This window comes from Apis laboriosa, unplaced genomic scaffold (assembly GCF_014066325.1).
Source record: "Apis laboriosa isolate Shangri-la unplaced genomic scaffold, ASM1406632v1 scaffold18_cov149, whole genome shotgun sequence".
NCBI lineage: Eukaryota > Metazoa > Arthropoda > Insecta > Hymenoptera > Apidae > Apis > Apis laboriosa.
The window spans coordinates 3540542-3564433 of NW_025222233.1; the positions used below are offsets into that span (position 1 = coordinate 3540542).

Consider the following 23892-nt stretch of genomic DNA (forward strand, 5'->3'; position numbering starts at 1 on the left):
CCGCACGAGATACCGGCGATTTGTTTTTTATCCCTTGGAAAAAAAGGGTAGATGGAACTGCGATGAGAATGAATGAATTTCTTGTATATTTGTATCCGTGTTTCGAGTTAGTGAAGTGTCCATTTTATTTTTTTGGGGAGAAACGATAATGCTGATGTGAGTAGTGAGAATTTTTCTACGTTGATGATACAATTTAATGGTGGATGTCGGTATATATGAGAAAGAAATAAGAACGAAATAAGAACATCAGGTGGAAATTTAAAAAAAGAAAAAACTATATAACGAGTTTTTAATTTTACGTTAAAATTACTATTACGTTAAAGATACTTGCTGCGCGGGCCAGTCTGATCCGAGGCGTCTTGTACTACTTATTTTACTCGCATTTCGAGTTTCGTATAATTTTTGTTTCTCGAGAGAAGAGAATGATGTCCACTTATGCATATACATGATTAATACATAGTTGCGGCTAATTTTGAGTTTCAACGTAAATTTCCCTGATTGGCAGCGTGTGTCTCTTTGCTTTGGGATGTTTGAGGGTAACGTGATTGTTGCATAACTTCCTCCATCGAACCATTAAATTGTATCATCCACTGTTAAAGTTTTGATTGGAAAATTGTGCTCGAACGACTATTTAAAAAAAAAAAAGGAAAAAAATATCGTATCATCTTTTTTAAACTCTTTTTTAAAATTCTCATCGATCTTCTATCGAACTTTTAATTTAATGAAGAACGTCAAACGAAAAAATTTAATTTCTTTTTTTTTTTTTTTTTCCCCTTCAAAGAGTCTAGAATTCATTAGATATCATTGCGAATAAATGATTTCAGATCGACGAATATTATCGACGTTCCTCTTCTATCATTGAAATTCGTTCGCAGAACGATTTATTTTTCTCTCTCATTGCCACCTCCAATTTCATTTCGCGGTTCCAGGAATTATTAGAATTCGATATTCGCCGTGGTATAGAGAAATTTACATTTTTTTTCCCCTTCCTCACCTCCCTATATATATATATACTAATCGAGTTCGAGAAAATCGCCACAGCGGAGGAGGATGGCAATCGGTTTAATTTCATTTCCCTGGATCCGCAAGAAACGCTCTTCGAGCGTGATTCGATTATACGAGTTTTGGTATTTTTTATTTCATTTGCAACTCTGAAACGCGCGAGAGTGAACAGGGTTGAACGTTGGTTGGAAAAAGTTTTTTTTTTTTTTTTTTTTTTTTATTGAAAAAACAAACAGAAGGAAATCAAATAAAGCATTGTAATAACATCGTGAAATATTTACATTAAAAATTTCTTTATATTTTTTTTATCGAAAGTGTGAGATTTTTGTTTTTTTTTTTTTTCTGTCGAAGTTTCGAAAACGTAAATTTGGATTTTCCGAGATCAATAGGAATTAGTATTGGATAGAAGCTTGATTCGCTTTATTTTCTATCACTGTGCGATGGTTATAGGATACAGGAAGGATCCTTGAATCGGCGTGTTAATTTCTCGTCTGCGTAATTGACCCTTGAAACTGCGTACTCCGTAACGAATGTCAATGAGCTGCTTAGACTGTTGATTAGCTTCATTGTGCCTACATAAACCGGCAAAGTATCATAAACGTTATATTCCCGCCCGTGTTTCGCGCTTATTTTACGAAACATAACAGAAGAAACGGACAAAGAGATTCGTCGAGCGTCGACTCGTAAGCGAACACGAATAGATAGATCGCGTTTTCCATTGCGACAAACAAACGCGATAAAGTTTAAACGTGTTCAAATCACGATACTTTCTCCAATTCTCACTCCTTGGAGGAGATTAAAACGAATTTTACGACGCTTCGTTCTTCGTCTCTTTCCACGAGATTTCTTCTAAAAAAAGTTAATGAAATAACTCGCGTCGAGTTAAAAAAATAACACATATCTCTGTTTTAAACGATTATTTTGCAAACGAGTCGCATTTAGGTTAGGAACGATTCTTATTCAACGAACCATATATGGGTCAGGATCATCTTGACCCAGTGGTTTATGAATGGAAGGAAGGAAACATTTCGGGACACGAAAGATTCGATTCTTCTCCGCGTATCTTCGTTTCTCATTAACACGTTAAAACGTTCGTTCTATGAAAGAATTTTTAGATTCTCAATTCCTCTTCGATCTCATTTCTTCTTACCTTAGGAATCAGATCAGATCCGAATTTAATTCCATCCAAACCGGGTGATCAAATTCATATCCCTAATTTAATCTCGAAGAATTGACCATCCTTTCCTCGACTCGAGAATTCTGGAACGCGGTTCAAGTAAACAACGGTTCGAGTAAAAAGAGTGAGCAGATAACCTGGCAAGTTGAACGTTTGCGCGAAGTAAGAATTGAATCGAATGGAAAAATCGTGTGAACGGCGCGAGACAAAAGGGTTACACGAATATGGCGCGTATTTAAAACGGAAGTGTTACAGAGAGAGAGATAGAGAGAGAGAGAAAGGCGAGGAGTGCTTTTGTCGAGAACGGGGGGGGGGGGAGGGGATGGGTTCCGGCACATCGATCCCCCGGCTGCAGTCTGGTAGGGCCAACCCTCGTGGAAGGGTGCACAGGCCGATGAGATAGCAGGAAATTGAATAGTGCTTTCGCCTGATAGTGAGCCGAAGTGGCACTGTCACCATGCGCGGAATCGTCTGTTTGCTCGAACAAGCTTTAACGGGTCCCGTCCGATTCTTTCTTTTTTCAAGTGACCCACTTAGGAGTCCCATTTTGCACGATGCGAAATTTCAGTTTCGCGTTCTCGACGTGGCTTATTTCCGTTTGTTTCTCTCCTTTTTTTTTTTTTTTTGGTTTCTTTTTATCCTTTATTTTTCAACGTTAAATTCGCAAAGTGAATTATTATTTCTTGGCGAGTTATCCGGTCTTCGAGCGGATGATGCGGTTGTTGAGATATTTCGAATTGATAATTTTCTCGTATATATTAATTGTATTCTCGTTGGGTAAATTTACTTTAACTTTTTCCACTCTGTTTGATCCAATCTTGTATATTTAATTTACGGCGAGCGTACACTTTTGTAAAGAAACCGGTTAATTAAATATCGAATCGAAGGGTGGAAAGGGTGGAAAATTACAGCGGGATGATTGAAATTACGACGAGCATACGAATCGCGCTAGGTAATTAACCGATTCTCAAAGAGGGACGCTTCCAATCGAAAGCAGATTATTTTTATCGATCGATTCCCGCTTTCGATCCCGCTCGATCGATAACTCGATGCCCGATTTCCGGCACGTGCCCATTTCAACTGATGCTGGATTTTTTTTTTTTTCTCTCTCTCGTTGATTGCAGCGCTTAAAATGTCTGGAACGGAGGCACATGGCGGCGATACGAGTCCTACGCGTCAGCCAAGGTAATTAAAAAGTAATCCCCTCTTGATTTAGTTGGTGTCGAGGACTCTTTCCGAACCGGGGCCGATTCCATTTCCAAAGATCGTTTCTCAAATTTCCACGCAATTTTATAATGGAATAATTGTTTCAATCTCGATTCCCCCTTGATCTCTCGTTTTTCCTTTCCCATTAGAAATAAGAAGAAGGGGAAAAACTTTTTCCCTCCTTTTTATCTTATTTTCTTCTCCTCCTCGGAAAGAAACTCGGGATATAAACGCAACGGGACGTTTTTTTAATCCCAAACTTTCCACGTTTTCTTTCTTATCATATCAATTAAGGGAAACAAGATTAATCGAAAGATTTAAAAAAAAAAAAAAAAGAAATTCCAACTTTTTCGAACTTTGAACTTTGTCCTCGTTACCAACTTTTAAATATACTTTCAAATAAAATTTGATGTATCAACTCTTTCCATGCATTCATATAATTCATATGTATACGTATATATCGATATTAATTGAGGTATTAATTATCTTGGATCTCTATGATTCTCCATTTCGAAGACGTATTCCGAGTAGTTTATACAAAGGAGGTGGAGCGTTATAAAGGTCGCTCACTGAATCGAGCCGTCCAATTAGACGACTTGATCCTTCAAAGATCAGAATAATGAGATATTTTTTACGTATCGGTGATGCCCTTTACGAGAGACGCAAGATGCCTCGTTCAAAGATACAAAAGAAACCTCTTATTCATCGTTCATTTCTTAAATTCGTCCTCGCCCAGTTCGATTTCTCCTTTTTTCTCAAAGTGCTAATATCATTCTTTGTAAAATTTCAGGCAGAGTAGAATTCACAGCGTCGGGTTACCGACTCGAACGTCCCTGCTTCCGGAACCCCCGCCCGCCGGAAGTGGCACTCCACCGCCGATACCGCGCCGCCATTCAGCCACACCTGCGGTCAGTAAAGTTTAAATAGCTCTTGCTGCTCGAATTAATATCCGTTTCTGGTTTAATTGACACTCTTCTTATCGTCCTTTTCATTTCTGTACAAAAAAAAAAAAAAAAAAAGTCGAAAAAGAAAAATCTCGCGATTATTTTTATTCGAAATTCAGAGATCACGAATATATATATTTTTCTATCTAAAAGCAAGTTTCATGTTCGAAGTTTCATGTTCGAAGAAATCAAATATAAACACTTTTATTAAATTAGAATTCCTAGATTAGAATTCGTGAGGAATTTTCCAAAGAAAGAAATTATCCCCGTTTTCCATTTGTATATCCATTTATCGTTAAAGCGGAACGATCCAATTTTCTTTTTTCGAAATCACGCGGCGAATTAACGAAGCCAAATTCAATTCAGAGATCACGTAAACGAACGTATATATTTTTCGTATATTTTCGATCTAGCGACCAAGCAAAGTTTCGTGTTGGAAGAAATCAAACGTAGATGCTTTCGTTAAATTACCCTAGATTAGAATTCGTGAGAAATTTTCCAAAGAAAGAAATTACCCCTGTTTTTCGCTTGTATATTTGCCGCTAAAGCGGAACGATACAATCGAATTTTTTGTCAAAATCACGCGGCGATTAGCGGGAAACGGGATTAACGAAGCCAAGATGAAAAGCCGAGGCGTAATCTGAACCGGTTGGTTTTAAGTGGTAAATCGAGTAGAAGGAACGAAACCGTTTCCCATTCCAGAGCACCGTTCGCACGTTGCTAGTTCGAGTCCACGTAATTAGTGGACAAACGAGGGTTTAATGGATCAAGCTGTATCCATTGGTTCTTTGCAGAGACGTGTCTGGACACGGGGACAATCGTCACTGCAACCCACACGTGTATCCCACCATCCACATACACACATACACACACGATACACGGACACACGAGGGGTTAGTCTAGACTGCAAGTATCTCTTTCAAACTTTCAACAATCACTTTTCCACTTTTTCTTACCTCTTATTCTTCTTCTCATTTTTTTTTTCTTTTCTTTGTTGCAAATGTTATTAATTCTTAAATCGCTCGAAACAGAAGATAAATTTTCCAACAAAGATTTCAAGTAGAAAGAAGAAAAAGAAAACAACTTTAATACACGTTATTCTGCATGCGAAAAAGCGAAAGAAAGGAAAAAGAAAGCGCGCGAGCTTTCGCTCTTATCATCCAGGAGCAAGAGCAAATCGAGCTCAATCGAGTAGAAATCGAAGCGAGCGTTGAAACTTCTATCGAGGGAACTTGTTGATCCTCCCCAGGTCGCTCCGCCACCGATACCGTTGCGGCCGCCAGCGATCCCGAAACGGAGCAAAAACGAGAAACCGATCCCCATACAGACGAATCGACCTCGAAAAGCGAGCGACCCGACCTCGCTACCATCCACGTCCATCGTCTCAGCGCCTCTCCATTCGTGGCCGAACAACGAGAAGTTGATCGATCTGGGCCCGTTGCAGGCCCAGATCGGTAATCTGCGACCCGATTACCCCTCGTTGAGCTTCGCGGCGGGGAAAGAGGAGGGCGAGGGTAACGAGTTCGTGGCGGATTTCGACAAGGCGAATTTCCTATCCGAGGAGGATTGCGGCAAGGAATCGGGGGAGAAGTCGAGTTTCGAGGAATTGCAGAAGGCGTCGCGGGATCTCGAGAAGCGGTTGCACGAGAGGATCGTGGCGAGCGGCGAGTTCAAAGATCAGGCGGCGAGCAGGGAGGAAAGGCGGAGGCAGGCGAATGCGCAGAATAACAGGTGAGCGAGATAACAGGTTCCTATAATTTTCGAATGGGTAATAATGGAAGAATGGATTCCGTTAATAATTAAATTCCCCGCGTAGAAAGTAGAAAACGTATTTTTTGTATTATCGAATTTTCTACGAAAATATCGTTACATTTTTTTTTTTTCCTTTTTGGTGGAAAAAGAAGATCTGAAATTTTTATGCGATGTTATATTTCGAAAAGATCGTTCCTCGTTTTAAGCTTCCCGACGAAACTTTCCACGTTTCGCGTAACGTTGATTCGCGCTACTGAATCGAGTCACTCGGACGAAATCACGTTCGAGGGAAACTTCGTTCCTCCTCGTCGTTTTCGAATTTTTTCTTCTTCTCTTTTTTTTCGTAAAAAAAAGTACGGACAGAGGATCTTAAATTTCCTTTAAACGATAACAATCGAAGGCGATCATCGTTTTTACGCGAGCGAAATAGAATGCTTTGAACCGTGCTCGTGCACACGGATTAGCGGCGAGACGTTACGCCCGATTACGCTCGCGACGGGGTAAACGAAGCGTGAGTTTCGACTCTATCTCGCCGTTCGAGCAGACGTTTCGACGAAACGAAACGTTTGCCATCCTCGTAAACGGCTTTAATGCTCTCTTTGCCCGCCACGTGCGTTTTAGTGGAGCGGAGGGAGGCGTTTGAAAGGCGTTTCGTGGCATCGATCGCTTCTTTGCATTTTCGCTGGCCGATTTCGCGTAGACTCGGCTAGATGTGATCGAACCTAAATTGGCCGATGTAAACCGAAGAAGAGATCGTAAGAAACGTATGATGGAAATAAAATTCTAAGATGAAGAAAAAAAATATTATTTAAATTAAAATTTCTCACTCGAATTCCGCGTTTTTCTAATGAATCTGATTACGAGTCTTAATTTATAATTCTTCTTGATGCATAATAGAATCTTATTTCCCCCGAACAGTACATCTCGGCCGTTACAACAAACTTCGTTTAAGAACCCCTCGATCCCTCCGTGCACGAAACAAAGAGACAAGGGGATGGGGTTGGTTGGTTAAATGGCATGGAGGCATCAAAGGGGTGGAAGCATACATCACCGCCGTGGTAATATCACTGTGCAGAACTTCGTGGTGCGCTTTTTAAATAAATCACATCGTGGATGGAACTTGGAGGGAAGATATAATCGGTCGTCCATTTTACACGCCACTTTTTCTCGTCTCCCTTTTTTTTTTCGCTCACGGTTGTCCATATATATGGTGGTTGTTGGTGGACGCAGGGTGCAGTCGTCCAAGTCGGGGAAGGAGAGTTTCAAGGAAGTTGGAGACGGAAAGGCTCGAGAAAAAATCACAGGATCCCGAAGGGAGGTCCCGCAGGACGAGGAGACGAAGTTTGCAGCCCTGGTCAGGTCGCATCGCGAGGCGGAGAAGAGGTGCAAGTTCGAAGAGCTTCAGGCAGCCTCGAGGAAGCTCGAAAGACGGTTGTACGAGGAGGATGAGCATCTGAGGGCGAACAAGGAGAGACCTGGCAGGTAAATCCTTCGGGGATTTTTATCTCTGATTTAGAGAAAATACCTCGAAGAATTGCGTGCAACGACTTTGAATTTCTCTTTTTAAATATTTAGTCTTTGAAAAATATTTTTAATATTTTTGGAGAAGAGGTAATTCGTTTCGAAATCCGCCAAAGATAGATCCTTTCGAAGAATCGTATTATTCTTCAGCACATTGTTCACAATCTACGAGGGGTTCTTACTTTCTTCGAAGTTCTTAGTTTTCCATTTATTCCACGTGTTCCCTCAGAATTTCGAACTTTCGAAAACGTAGAAAGAACGATTCAATCTTCCTTCCTTCCTTTCTTTCTTTCTTTTTTTCTTTCGGCAAAATCAGGTACGAGGAGGTGCAGAGAGGGTCGCAGGATCTCGAGAGACGACTGCATTCCGAGCAGAAATCCGCCGAAGCTGCACCGCGCGGCAAGTACGAGGCGGAGATGGACAGGGTGAGGAACATCTTGCAGCACAATCTTAGGAAGGAGAGGAACTGCGAAAAATTGGAGAAGCTACCAAAGGCGACCCAGACGAATCTCCCCCCTCCTCTGAGCGCGATCTCGCAGAGCTCGGTGCCGAAGCCTATGAGCGTCCGCCAGGACAGCAATGTTTCCTCGGATAGTTTCAGCCAGACGAGTTCCCCCAGTTACACCAGCAAGACCATGGAGGCTCCTCTTTTACCCCATAAATACAGCAAAGTGCCAGGTAAAGAGAGAGAAGTAAGAATAAATCCTGTTCGATAATCACAAAGATATTCTGTTTTGTTGAAGAATCTAAACGAATTGTATGTACAAACATTATCGTAATTCCATTTCTCTAAACAAACACGCAATTTATACGTGTATATAATTTTAAAAATTCCCTCTCTCTTTCTCCTTTACCCACCTAAATTTCACGTTCAAATAATACGAGTTTACGTATAGATAAACGGGAGGATTCAATCAATCCAATTCAACCAATTCGTTTAATCGAGCGTCAACTAAAATTCCCCTGTATAATAAAGTTCTATCGGGAAATAACGATCGGGTGGCAACGACAGATTTCGATTTTTCATTACGCTTCGAAGGGGATCGAATTCACCGATTTGGAAATTTTCAAATAATCGAAATAAGTAGATTTGGATATTTACGAATTTAATAAACCGTGTTTCCCCGTAATAATATCCGTCGGCCCAGAAATATCTCTGCTGCGAGAGAGAGAGAGAGAGAGAGAGATATACATATACAAAGCGATAGACAGAATGACGAATCCGGGATTTGTAACCGACGATCACAATCGGTACGTTTCATCTTCGCAGTTACATTCGTGTAATTTCCCCGACTGATATATTTACACGTTTTAACGAACACGATCAATCATACCTTTTTTTTTTTTTAGATCTCACCCTACGTTCCAATACTTCTTCCATCGTATCGACAACATTTCTTTTTTTTTTTCACGAATATATCAACTTTTTCTCTCTCTCTCTCTTTTTTCAAACAAACGGAAAGAAAGAAAGAGAAAGAGAAGTCGATTTCAATTAATCATCCTCGCCCCCGTGTCATTTTCCTTCTCCTCCTTTCTTTCGATCGTTTATTACGAAAGCGAGCTACTTTCACGACCTGTGATTCAATGCGATCCCAATTTTCCAATTTTCTCTTACACGCACGCGCACAGATATTTATTTCAAGGAGATAATCGAGATAATGTTAATGAAATTCCTGGCGAATTCTATTTTCAGACAGAGCGCTGGTCTCGGAGCCGGAGAACTCGTCGGGGCGGACGATCACCAAATCGACCAGCACGCCGGCCAGCCTCCAAGCGATCGTCAGAGTTCNACGATCAATCATACCTTTTTTTTTTTTTTTAGATCTCACCCTACGTTCCAATACTTCTTCCATCGTATCGACAACATTTCTTTTTTTTTTTTCACGAATATATCAACTTTCTCTCTCTCTTTCTCTCTCTCTTTTTTCAAACAAACGGAAAGAAAGAAAGAGAAAGAGAAAGAGAAGTCGATTTCAATTAATCATCCTCGCCCCCGTGTCATTTTCCTTCTCCTCCTTCCTTTCGATCGTTTGTTACGAAAGCGAGCTACTTTCACGATCTGTGATTCACGAATGCGATCCCAATTTTCCAATTTTCTCTTACACGCACGCGCACAGATATTTATTTCAAGGAGATAATCGAGATAATGTTAATGAAATTCCTGGCGGTCTATTTTCAGACAGAGCGCTGGTCTCGGAGCCGGAGAACTCGTCGGGACGGACGATCACCAAATCGACCAGCACGCCGGCCAGCCTCCAAGCGATCGTCAGAGTTCACGGAGGGAACAATAGCTCCTTGCATCAAAAGGTAAATATCCCGAACGAGGGGAATACGAGAGTCGAGTTTTTCAATCGCTCAGACGCTGATGTTACGCAACGATTGAAAACGGCGCGATTAATTCTTTCGCGCTCCCCCGCGTTTATCGATTGCGTTCGTTTCCCACGCTGTTGTTACGTAACCGTGGAAAGGATGGAGAAAGAAGAGAGAGAGAGAGAGAGAGAGGGGGGATGGGAGGAAATATAGGAATTAAGGGTCGACCGATTTCGAAAGGCTCGAGGCGAAATTCGGAGAAGAGCCAGATTGCAAAGCGAGCCTTGTTGACACGTTTGCAGAAACGTTCGAGGCTGATACGCTTTAATTGGTCGGTCGGAGGTTTGGACGATACGCGAGGGTGAAATTGGAGAGAAGACGATGACGAGTTTCTGACGCGTATACCCTTTTGTGGATGGCCCTTTATTACAGGATAGAATAATTCTGTAGAATGTTTGGAGCATCATTGGATCGATTTAATTTAATTTTCGTTTCGCTTCGATTGGCTATGATTTCGAGCAGTTGAAGGAGAGATTTCGAAAGAGTGAATACGTGAAAGCGAATCAAAGATCGGATGGTGAATCGGAAGGTGAATAAATTTGGAGGATTATTTTTTTTTTTTAGTGATTCATTCGGCGTCTTTAAATATATTATAACACCGATTTGAAACATTTGTAACACATCTCGTGTCACGTCAGTTTTATGAGATATGAAGCGTAATATACCACGTGATTTGTTCCAATCCTTGGACCATCAATGCAAACTTACTACCAACATCGATCGATTCACGAGAGTAATAAATTCAAGACCCGTTTACCGTTCGTTCGTTCGTGGAACGCGGGCGAGCCTTTCGGTCATACTCCTCCAAGAGAGACAAAAAGTATCATTTGGTAGTATCAAAGTATCAAATCCTCCTCCGACCAGATTTTATCCCACCGTGATATATTCGAATCGTTCCAATACGCATCCAACCGAGGCACGCTTTTGAATATAAAGATAAGTAAGTAAATGAACACGCATTTAAAAAAAAGAAAAATCAATTTCCAAATCTATTGATATTATCCCCCTTGCGCAAGATGATATTTTAAAAATCACCGCGTTAAAAGTCAGCTGCAGAGAAGCAAAGATAAAACACTGGGCGGTATCTCGACCTTGATACCTTGTAAATTTCGCGATATCCTCGCGATATGGGCGATTATCGATGCGGATCAACGTTGAACGATGCTGAATAAACGCACCCGAGATCCACCGTTTCCACAGGGGATCGATAACTCGTGTTATTTATTTCCTTTTGTCCCGAATCGGCCGCGTTTGTTCTTTGCGCCCCGAATACGGATGGAAACGTCGGATCGGAGCCCGTATCGAGCTCGATATCACTTTACACATCGAACGCTGTTATTAACGGGGCCGAAAATAGCAATACGAGCGATAATAAACGCGGGAAATTTGCAGGACAGCGAATGCAACCTCGGTTTATGAAACCGAGCAGCCGGCTCTTTTAATTGGCCCCCATTTAATTGACCCCGTTGATTTTCAACTCCTTTCCCCTCCCCTCCTATCTTTGCGCCCGCTTTTTATCGAAAAAATAATTGCGAATTGAATTTTATCGTTCGTCGTTAATCACGCGCGTGGAAAATCCGCGCGTCTAATAAACCAACGATTTTAAACCGGTATACTGGAATGGGGAAAATTTTAAGTTGAAGTTTAAGAATAAGTATTGAGATTATATTAAAAGAGGATCAATTATAGGATTGCGTATAAATTTGTATCTGGCCGAGTAAAATTCGAATCTTAAATATTGTTCTACGGCCAATTTCCTCCCCTTTTGTTACGTTTGAAGCGAGTATCCAAAAAATAAATAGGACAAGGTTGATGGTTTAATCGATTACGCGTGTAACGAAACGGTATGAAAATTCAATATTACGAGACTCGACGAGACGCTTTTTCCTTCCTACTATTATCACTACTGTTTATTCTCTTTTCGAGTGTGTCAAAGGATATCGAAAGATTAAAACGTTTAACCATATATATATATATATATAAAATAACAAAATGGAATTCTCGCGAGAGAAACGATTAAAATTAATCTCCGTTTCCAAAAAAGAACATCACCAAAAAACGTTACCATCCCCGATTACCATTCGTGAAATCCTCCCCCTTTTTCATCCCAAATAAAGGGATAAAAAGTTTCGAATGTAATTACCATTGGGTGGAGGGATAACGAGAGAGATCGTCTCGTTTGTTCGCGAAAATGGAAAATGGCGGGCACGAAACGAAATCGGCGAAAGATAAAATTTACGCTGGTCGTGCAACGCAATTTGTCCTTCCCTTGCTCGATAAGACCGCGAGGAAATTATAATCGATATCGGCTAACAGAGGGTCGAGTAGACAGGGTGCGTTGACTCCTCAAACACGGGATCCGTTACGAGCGTGTACGATCGACGTCGAGGACTAATATTTGCCCCAATTCGTCCGCTCGGTAGTCTCTGTCTGCGTCAATTACGCGAACGAGGATAAACCATTGTATCCCTCTTGTCGAAATAGTTCTCCCTTATGAATGTATCCGATGTATTAAAACGCTCGAGAGGAATTCGAGAAATGTATGCATATTTTACACGATATATGAATATTTGCTTGCCAAAAATTCTGGTATCGATTATTCGATTTTCTCGCAAAGTTTTCGTTTCATTAAGAGGAAAGAATCCAACAACTTTCGATTTCATTTTTTTTTTTCTTTTTAATTTAATTCAACTCCCGTCGGACGATTTTCGAGTTAAGAAAGACATAAGAAACTCGGCTCGATATCCCGAAACGGGTATCAAAATTAGCCAATGCCACTTAGATCCCACTAACTGGAACAATCATCTCTGTTTGCAGATCATCAGTGACATGGCCAGCAGCCACTACGTAACCAATGGGGGATTGCGTTTTAGATTCGTCCAGGTGTTCTTCAACGCTGTCGCCCTGTTGGTCATTGCCGGTGGTCTGACCATTTACTTCAAATGTAAGTGAACATCATCTCCTTTTCTTTTTTTCCTTTTTCGTCATAAAACGGTGCGCGCGTGTTGACCGTTTGTCCGCGTCACAGCCCACCCCCTTTTGCCGTTCTCTCATTCCACGGCAATGAATCGCCGATGAAACGTGTCGGTGGGACGTTACTGCGCGGTGACAAACGTAAATGTTGGTGACGTTAGGTGGTATAATGCACGAGCACGTAGCGGAGAGAGAGAGAGAGAGAGAGAGAGAGAGAGAGAGAGAGAGAGAGAGAAAGAGAGAGAGTTTGTGGAGAGCGGAAGATCAATAGAGCTCCCTGTTCCCCCGTTGCTACTTGCTCTCAAATATCAACACCGCAACTTTGTTCGATGCAATCGTTACCGGATGGATCTCTGTTCCCCCTTTCCCTTCGAGCAACAATTAAAAACTTAATCGATCAATCGAGTAATCCGTGTGATGATTACGTGTCCGTGAATAAAAGAGAAGCGAAATTCAAAATGTGATTCTCAACGAGAATAATCGGAGAACGGAGGTAATCTTAGAAAGAGTGCTTATGCAATCTTGCGATGACAGAGGGTGCTCGAGCGTGTGAAAAGAGTGTAACGATACTTTTCTCCATTAGGGGATGAAACACCGAGTTTTGAAATGGATGGTTGGCACGCAATAGATAAGATTCGAATATCGAATTTCGAAAGTAAATGCGATATCACAATAGTGATTTATCTCACGTTCCATTAGCGTATCCCGAGACGCTCATAAGGGTGGAGAACAAAACGATCTACACGAAAATGGTCGCTGTTACGGAACGTGCCCTACCGGCGATCGAGGAGAAGAATCCGGCCCCCGGCGTTTGCCTGCCCATAATCGTGGCGTTTTGCAAATACCACAAGGTAAGGTACTTCCACCCTCCATCCATTGTCCACGTGCCAAGCGTGGATCTTGTTCGTAATAATTTCCGATAACCATCTCGGGATGGAATCCGCGATTCTCTCCGGAGATCGAATTCGATTCGCGCGTCACGCGATATTTTTAACCGCTTCCTCTCACTCGAGGACTGCTCATCCTTGTTCAACCGTGTTTGCCTTTCCTTTCCCGTTGTTTGCGCATATTTCGAAACTTCTCAAACTAGAACTAACGTCTCTTTGCTTCGGAAGGGTTTCGTATATATTATATTCGACTGTTCGAATCGAAGATAAATATGTATGTAATTTATTCGAATTTATTCGAATCATTGAAAACTTGAGTGAGAAATTTTCTAATTTGGAGAGATTTAATTCGAAATTGTTCCAAATAAATTCACTCGATCGACGAAAAATCTCCTCGAGAGGGAGAGAGAGAGAGAGAGAGAGGCAAGTAATCGTTACGCTTATTCATCGGGAGTTACGACGCGCGAATTTAAGAGGGACGTTGGTCGTTCTAATTAAAAGGAAGTAAAGCCAGACGGCAAATTAACGTGTGCTCGTTTTTCGTTGCCGATCTCCCTAGATCCCGTATAATTTCACCATCTTCCCGAATTACATGGGCAATTTCGGGCAGCGAGACGCTCAACACGAGTTGGAACTTTACAGTGCCGTGATCGACGTCAAATGCTACGAATTGGCCGCCCTCTTTCTGTGCAGCGTTTTCGTCCCGAAATGCGGATCCCGGGGCCACGTGGTGCGACCTTGTCGCAGCCTCTGCTATCGTGAGTGATCCTCCTCTCCCTTCCTCAACGATTTTCAGCAACCGTAAAAGAAATTTTTTTCTTTTTTAATTCTGTCGTGTCGAGACCGAAAGATGCGAGCCCCGCGTTAGATTCCTGCAATTCTGTGAAACTGGTTTAAATTTCTTGTATATCGATTAGGAAACGATGCTCCTCGAATGTCAAATTCCTCGAGAATGTCGAATTTCTACCTAGATACCAAGAGACGTTGCGGATTTTTCCTGGACGTGTTCGGCCTCACTCTGCCCGAGTATCTGGAATGCGATCTGTTCCCGGAGAATTCCAATTCGGACGAGTGTGTGGGGCACCAAGAAGTGCTGGATGCGGCCCGGAGAGCGGAGAAACCCGGTAAGTCATCGTCGTATCCTCAGTTTTCATCGATCGCAAACGACGAAGAAACGGGAAATATCCCGAACTCTCTTACTATTTCCTTAACTTTCTCGAGATCGAAGATAAATTCTACTCGAAGGGAGAGTAAGGAATTATAACTTTGCACGATTCGACGTTTCAAGAGTCTTGATCGACGAGAAAGTTCGATAAAATTATGAATCGAATCGAATCGAATCGAATCGTTTCGTTTGTCCCTCGCTATTTCTCGTCATTTTTGGCGGCCATTTATTCCTGTTCCATCGGAGAGTATAAGCCTGGAGGATAAAGTCCGAGCGTTTGATAAAGAGGTGGATAATCGTGGGATTAAAATAATCTCGCAGGGACAGGCGGACGATGGCTGAGAATATAGACGGATCCCGATAAAACGTTCCGAAGATGCGAACGTTTCCTTCTCCACGTTTCTCCAATTTACCTCCCCCCTTCTTCCATCTAATAATTAAAATTAAGTAAAACAAAAATCCGCAAATCTTTCAGAAAATTTAATCATCCGAATATTTGTTTAAAAATATCGTGTATATATTCTTTTACTTTACAAAAAGAACGAGTTAATATTATCTATATTCGTTTCTTTTCTATTTAAAAAAAAAGACAAATATTTAAATATGATCCACTCCGTTAGATATTTGATGAACGCGATCGTAGCTCGAATAAGTTATTAAAAAAAAATTCTCCAAACGGAAAACCGTTTGTAGAAACCGAATAAAATAAAATAAAATCCGATAAAAATTCGTAAATTTAATAGAAAAGAAGGGGAAAGAATTCTTTGAAATGATAAATCGACCGTTTGCAAAAACATCCAGGCGTTCAGATAATTATCGAAACGAGCGGAAATATTTACGCGAGTTTACCGCCTGTCTTTTGTTTTAAGCATAGATTTCTCCCCATCGGGGCGACGACTAATTGTGCCGACCAACCTAACCTAACCTCCTCATTGTTCACGTTTCTCGTCCACGTGTACGACTCTTTTGTTTTCGCCTAGAAACGGGCTTCCATTGTTGACCGTCCGTCACGCGGAGGGAAATTCCCTCCCTCCTGCCCCCCCCCTCCCCCTTTTATGCACCGATCGTTTCGACGCAATTCGGTTTTCTTAATCGTCCTCCCCCCCCGTTTAATCGCCCCCCCCCTCCCCCTCTACGACCTGTAAGCTTGGCCCGTTCGATCGCTCAGTATATACAGGCGATCTTCGGTTTCCGGCCACCAAGTGAAATTACGCACCGTTGGCCAGACGTAATTCGATGAAGCCGTGTTTCCCGTGTTCGAGTCGATCGAGCTTGAACGAGAGAGAGAGAGAGAGAGAGAGAAAGGGAGAGAAATCGAGTTATTCGCAACTTGGATCGAATAAAATTCATCAGTCGTTAAAAGTTACGACGGATTGTTAAAAAACTTTTCTGCTCAAACAAAGCGAAACGGAATGGAATTTTATAATTACAACTTATCGGATGTACAGATATTATAATTAAAAGACACGGATTTCTTTTAGAATGAATGAAAAATTCATGCGAAAATCCAATCATTCGTCCATTGAACGCGAGTTATTCGATATTCGAAATCGAAATATATATATATATATATATATACAAATATAAAATGCACATCGTAGATAAATATGCAAATGAAATTAAATACAAAACGATTTTTCCTTTTTTCTTTCCCCCCCTCTCCCTCGATGAATCTCGTTCCTCGTAAAGAGGAAACGATTCCCTCTTCCTTTTCACAGTCGATAAAATTTCCCCTTTCGAAGGGAGGAGGGATTCGAACAAAAGGAGAGACCGACTTCTTGCCGCGTCTGTTTCTCCGCGCCAGTAGTAGAAGTTGATTTTGGTCGGACGTCCGTCCCGGCGACAACCGGAAAGATTAAACGATCGACGGTCTTAGGGTGCACTGTGCAATTATCGAATCGTGCCAAGGGAGAGGGAGGGGAAGGGGGAAGGAAAGAGCCAGGAAAGTTTCGTTGTATCGATCTGTCGGTCGGTGTGTTGCAGATCGAGGATCGATTCGCATCCGAAGATTGATAAATCGATTCATTTGCGTTCGCGGTTAATTGAAATTAAATTGCGTCCCGATTATAGGATGTCGTTCCACTCGTGCCGCGATTTCTAAACTCGCTCTCGACGTCGTTTTCTTTCCTTTCTCCCTTCGTGCGCAACAACACATCCCTCCAACGTCCCTTTTATCCGTTCCGTGTGTTTGCGTTGGACAGGGAATGGAAATATCGTGGAAATTTCGAATCCTTTTCGAGCATCCCCCTCAATTCATCGAGAATTTACGAGCGAAAAGTGTTCGAAAAAAAAAGTGCTCGCCGACAGACGAACTTTTTTTCAGTCCCTTCTTTTTCCCTTTTCGAACAGGTCTCCCTTTCCTCGGTTAAAGTTTTCGCAAAAAAATTATTATATTCGATCACGGTGATTTTTTTTTAAGAAAAGTTGGTGAAGAGTTTTGGAGTTAATGGTAAGAAAAATTGAGGAGTAAAATTTAAAGGATTAGGTATTTGAATATAATTTTATAATTTTTTTTTTATGGTTTAATTTTTCATCATATTTATAAATTGTGTACTTATATAGTTCTCCCAATCATTCTTCCATCTTTCCAAAATAAATAATTCTGCGAAAATATTTAATATATATTATATTTTTTATATATATTATATTTAATTATTTTATATTTGATTACGGTGATTTTTTTAAGATAAATTTGTAAAGAGTTTTGGAGTTAATGATAAGAAAAATTGAAGAATAAAATTTAAAGGATTAGGTATTCGAATATAATGTGTAATTTAATATTTTTCTTTTTTTATGATTTTTCATTACATTTATAAAATTGTCTACTTACATACAGAGTTTCATCTTCCTCGAACCATTCTTCCATCTTTCCAAAATGAATAATTCTGCGAAAATATCTAGTATATATCTAGTATATCTATTATCCAATATATATATATATATATATATTTAACGAAGAAACATACGTTATTGGAAAGTTAGAAGAAAGCAAGGAGTGGAAATAACGAAAAGAATTTTCGAAAGAAACGATCTAATCCTATATCGATAACTTTACTTATCGTTTCAATGATTCTAAAATTTATACTTGTATCGAATTTTCCATTATTTATGTATTTGAGAGATTATATATCTGACACTAGATTAAAACGGCTGAATCAGATTCTATTGGCCGTAAATGAAATTCTACTGGTCGTATAATAGAATGGAGTTCGATTTTTATATTTTTGAGAAAATTCCCGTGTATTAAATGCCCGATTCATATCAACGCGCACCAGTTCACGTCGCGGATTCACGCGTGTCCCCGCCGCTAATGGAATCTTAATTGCAAAATCTATATTAAACGATCGCGTGATTTTCGACAGTGGTTTGCTTTATGGAGTTCGTTTTCAGAAAAGAGAGGGGAGGGGGCGCATATATAAATATATCTTTGGCGTCACGCGATATACACTCGCTGCGAATAAACATTTATCAAAGCAGCCGTGAACATGACGTCTTCGTCGTTTTGCGAAGAGGGAACCGATGTTTAAACGCGGTGGAAAGATTCATGGTTGCTTAAAGACGAACAAATAGACGAAGAAATTTCACTCTCTCTCTAAAATGGAAACTTCCTTTTCCATTTTCATACTCGGTGTAAATCTGCTATTTCTAATTTAAATGTGTCATCAATTTAAATTGTTATCTGGGATTGTATACATTCTATATAATAATTGAACAACAATTTCGAACAAATCTTGCGCAATAAATAAAATTGCACAATGAAATTGCGCAATAAAATTAAACTTATTTATAAGAAACAGGAATACTTCGAAGGACTTAGTTTAAAATTAACTTCATCGATCCTCGTATTAATTATCACGAGGTAAAAACGTTCGAAAATGATCGAAAGTTACAATAATACAATACGGATTCGCAATGAGCCAAGCCCAAATCGGAACCCATTTTACCATTCTCTATTTTTCTCATTTTTCTCTTTTCTTTTTTTTTTTCTCATTCGTATTGCAGTTTGAAAATTTTGAACAAAAAATGGAAAGGGAACAGATAAAAAGGAGATAATACATAGAAATAAAAGGAAAAAGAAAAAAGAGAGAGAAATAAAATTAATAGAAACGAAGAAAGAAGCCAATGTACAATATTGTAGGTAAGAAAAAAAGAAATAATACTTGTTAGCCTTTTCTTGGTGAACGTGTTGTACACAGTATGCACCAGCGGGTTCCAATGCGATGGGACCAGATGCATTCCGGTCGACTGGCGATGCGACGGCCACTTGGATTGCGAGGATCACAGCGACGAGATTGGATGCGGTGAGTGCGCCGCCTCCTCCTCTCCCTCCTCATCCTCCTCTGCCTTCACCACCAAGATCGTGAAGAAGCCCATCCTGGCGAAGAACACCGTCTCCAAGTCGCCCTTGCATTGCGGGGAGAAAAGATGTATGTCGGCGAACCACATCTGCGACGGGGTGATGGACTGTCCTTGGGGTCAGGACGAACGATATTGCTGTAAGTAAGACACCAACTTTTCGTTTGCCAACTTTTCTTCTACTTCCTCTTCACGATTCGATTTATAGATTAAAGAACGGATCGGAGAAGGTGGAGAAGGAGAGGGATACGAACTTTGGAAATTTAGAATTGAATTGTAAAGAGGAATTTACAACGATGCAAGTAGAGCAGATAAATCTCGAAAAAAGATTTATCCTGGTCAGATAAGTAGGTTAATCGCATCGTAATCAGACGAGTGGAATATGTACAAGTAGGGCAGATCTGTCGTAGTACGTATACAAGTTTTGAAAGCAGTGATGGGGCAAAATTTAATAGTTGAAGTTACGAATAAACTTATTTCGATAAATCACTCCAATAATTTACCGTCCAAAACATAATAATGATCGGAAATGATAATGGCAAACGGTCGAAGTTATATGTGAAAACCGGATTAACTATAATAATTACGAATAAATATTATTCGTAGCTATTTTAATAAGTAATTAAAGTAACTTTATTAAGTAAATTTTTAACTTTTAATTACTTTGTTAATGCCCAACTCTTTGAAAATCGTGATAAACGAGTGATACAAGTGAGAACGAGTGAGAAAAGGAAGAGGCGAGTAGGATAAGGCAATCGTAATCAGACAAGCGGGTTAAATCATTGAGCTACAAGAGTTGTTGTAATTAGATTAGTAAGATCATAATGAAACGAGTCGGTTGGACAAGTAGAAAAAAAATAACTTTATATAATATTAATAAAGAGAAAGAAAATGTTCGGATAATTTTTAACTCTTTCTTTTTAACTTTTATCTTATTTTTTACGGTTCAAGTAAATAAAAATTTTTTACTGAATATTTCAACAGTGAGATTAAGCCAAAGAAACGGAGACATGGGCGAGGGAAGGTTAGAAGTTTATCACGCAGAGATGGGCAAGTTTATGCCAGCTTGCATTCCTTACTGGGATTCGAATTCCGCTAAAACTATCTGCTCAATGCTCGGATATACGTAAGCCTCGATATAAAGAATGCCGATTTCACTAGATATTTTATCGAAACAACAGGAATGTATCGGGACGTTTTTTCAGGGTGGCACTTTCGTACAGATTGGCGCAAGATATGAATCTCACTCGAAGAGAGAACACGAGCCAGCATACCAATCTTCTGAAGGAATTTCAGGAATGTATTACGGATCAGGAGGCGTATCCCACTGCGGAATTGACGTGTTCGGAATATGGTATAGCTATTTCTCGCCATGTATCTACGTTTTAAATAATTTTTTAATTATTATATTTGATATATTCGTTCAAGCTTGTGGGCGAAGAAACACAGTTTATGGAAACGTGAGGGCGAAAACGAGGATCGTAGGGGGTGTGGAGTCGGCTCCTGGTGATTGGCCATTCCTTGCAGCTCTTCTTGGCGGACCTGAGCAGATTTTTTACTGTGCCGGAGTTCTGATCGCTGATCAGTGGGTCCTTACAGCCTCTCACTGCGTGGGAAAGTAAGTTCATTTTCAAGAATTTCGATTAAAAGGGTAGGATTTGAATTGGAAAGAAAGTTATGGAATTTTGTTTGTACTTCTAGTTACTCTGACGTAACTGGGTGGACGATACAGTTGGGGATCACCAGAAGACACTCTCACACTTATCTCGGCCAAAAGTTGAAGGTAAAGAGAGTGGTACCCCATCCAGAATATAATTTAGGCTTCGCTCAGGACAATGACGTGGCTCTTTTCCAGGTATTCAATAATTAAAGGAACTTTACATTTCTATCATTAAACGTGTGCATTTCGATGAACATTATTATTTTCAGCTCGAAAAGCGAGTTCAATTTCACGAACATCTAAGGCCAGTCTGTCTGCCAACGGCCAATACTCAATTAATACCAGGAACGTTGTGCACTGTGATTGGTTGGGGCAAGAAAAACGATACCGACAGTACGTATCTAAAGATATTGAGATTAGTCGATTGTGATCATTCTAACCAGATCGGTTTGCCGACAGCCTCCGAATACGAATTGGCTGTGAACGAAGTTCAAGTTCCGGTTTTGAACAGAAAAGTGTGCAATTTTTGGATCGCGTACAAGGAAATGAACGTCACCGAAGGAATGATATGTGCAGGATATCCGGATGGAGGAAAAGACGCGTGTCAGGTAAGTTTGATTGAAATTTTTTTCAATATTTTAATTATTCCTAGAATTATTCATAGAATTTTCTTCTTCAATCTCTTGAACAGGGCGATTCTGGAGGTCCATTGTTGTGCCAGGACGAACAAGACAAGGAGAAATGGTTTGTCGGTGGAATAGTGAGTTGGGGTATAATGTGCGCTCACCCAAAATTGCCAGGTGTGTACGCTTACGTGCCAAAATACGTACCCTGGATACGGAATCAAATAGCCAAGTATTCTGAAATAAGTATGGGTTAATCACGAAAGGTAAAAATCACGAAGATGATGACGTTTGTAAATCGAAGAAGTCATCCCGCTGAAGAGATTATCGAGATATTTAATTAAGACAATAATTTAAACGACAATAAGCTTAGTTGAGAAACAGTTATAGGAGCTACGTTATAGATCTTCGAAGAAAGATATTTTCGAGATATTAGTGATTATATACTTAGATAGGCGAGATTATTCAAACTGTTTGCGTTGACCTATTAGCTTACCAAGGATTCAACTTTGTTACAAAAAGAAGAATAATCGTAATTCACTTGATACAAATTCCCTTTTGAATAATATATTTTGAAACGTTGTACAACTGGTGATACTTTAGAAGATTATCATTCTCTGTGAAGACAATACGATCTCAATCACGATAGATGCCTCGAGTTCAAAGTATTCTGTTTAACCACGTGAAAACTTTTCTCCTTTCAACGAGTATTTTTACTACGAACTCGTAACTTTCTAAACGATGATAAATCTGATATGATGATACGTGCAAATATGTGATGAGAAGTTGATCGACGTAGATTTAAACAAAAATATTTCGTGATCTTTTCGAAACTCTATGACAATAGGTTTATAAAGGTTTATCACAAATTTTTGCATCCTATTTCCATTTCTACGCAGTGCACACCTTAAATTAGACGAGTCGATCGATGATTCCCTGTCTACGTTGATCAATTTTTAAATAACCTTCTCTCACTTACGAATAAGAAATTTAGATAAGAATGCAAAAGTAAAGGTGAAATAAGAGGAAACATACTATGGAGGAAGAAAGCTTCAGACAACGAGCTCTCGTCGCCATTTTCTAGAAAGTCAACGCCCGCTTCTAAACTCTAAAGATAAAACTCGATGTAATTATTAAGCGAAACTGTGCAAATTTCCTCATCGAAATTAGAGACAAAAGCGAAGCAAATACAGTCAAAATTTCCGCATCAGATGCGATAAAATAAAATAAGAAAAAGAAAAAAAAATATAAAAAAATAGAATTTTCTATCGCCATCTGTTTTTTTGGAAAACAGCGTACGTGCCACCAAGTGGTCGATAATCACGTTTCAAAGGGGTGTGCGTTTGCTGTACATTAAGAAGAAGTTTCTCTGCTCTATCACGAATTTAGAAACTGTGGCAGCTTAAAAATAAGAGGAGATTAAAAGGATTTGTTTTTTTTCTTTTTTGTAAGAAAAATGAAAGATTGAAAAATATTATGGATACTTTTTTACGAGTTTTACCAACGCACACCCAAAGTAAGTGAAATTCTGTGCACATACTGCATCAGATGCATTTGTGCACTTATAATAAACGTTTCGTGTACCTATAAGAGATTAATATAGATCGATATTATCGATATTAAATTAAGATGTATGTTTGTTAATGTAGGTATAAATTATAATATACATATACGTGTTTAGCGTTGCGTGTATTAACTGTATATTATAATGTAAAGTACGTGTGTAAGTATAGACAGAGAAACATACAAACGTATGTAAGATAGAATATGTAAGTATTAGAATTGTGGTAACTGAATTTGATTCATTTCTAAAGTTTAATTAATTTAATTTTTTTTAGACAACTTTTTCTAATTAATCGTTTGATAATTAATTATCAAATATTCGAAATTACAAAATTATTTAGTGATTTTTTATAATTGAAAAGAAATTTTAATTTTTTAAATATTGGAAGAAAATTTATATCTAAATTTATTCGTAATTTTCAATTTTTTCTAATTTCATAATTAATGCAATTATTTGTTTAAAGCTTACGTATTTAATATTCTAATTCTCTGCTCCGAATATATTTATTAGAAATAAAAATATATTCGAAGCACGAGGAAAAAAGAGTATCTAAAGATATAAATAACGAAGCGTTGCTTGTAGTAATTTATTAGCGCACTGGCTAGGCTTAAACGTTAGATTAAACACATGTTGACTGAATTCTAGGGACAATACTCTGCACCAGCACTTTTTTGATCCGCACCCGATGATGA

The 23892-nt window shown here is 39.6% G+C and overlaps 1 protein-coding gene across 1 annotated transcript; it reads left to right on the forward strand.

Moving 5' to 3' along the window:
• The first annotated feature begins 3311 nt into the window (after positions 1-3311).
• LOC122711983 lies at positions 3312-23368 on the forward strand. Its single transcript, XM_043931224.1, has 18 exons — positions 3312-3364; positions 4176-4293; positions 5579-6060; positions 7312-7563; positions 7919-8280; positions 9782-9909; positions 12790-12916; positions 13645-13796; positions 14392-14590; positions 14804-14956; positions 19194-19493; positions 20338-20479; positions 20559-20707; positions 20782-20971; positions 21055-21208; positions 21283-21406; positions 21473-21621; positions 21705-23368. Exons 1-18 carry the CDS (start codon positions 3312-3314, stop codon positions 21891-21893), a joined length of 3423 nt encoding a protein of 1140 aa, XP_043787159.1. The 3' UTR covers positions 21894-23368.
• Positions 23369-23892: the final 524 nt, after the last annotated feature.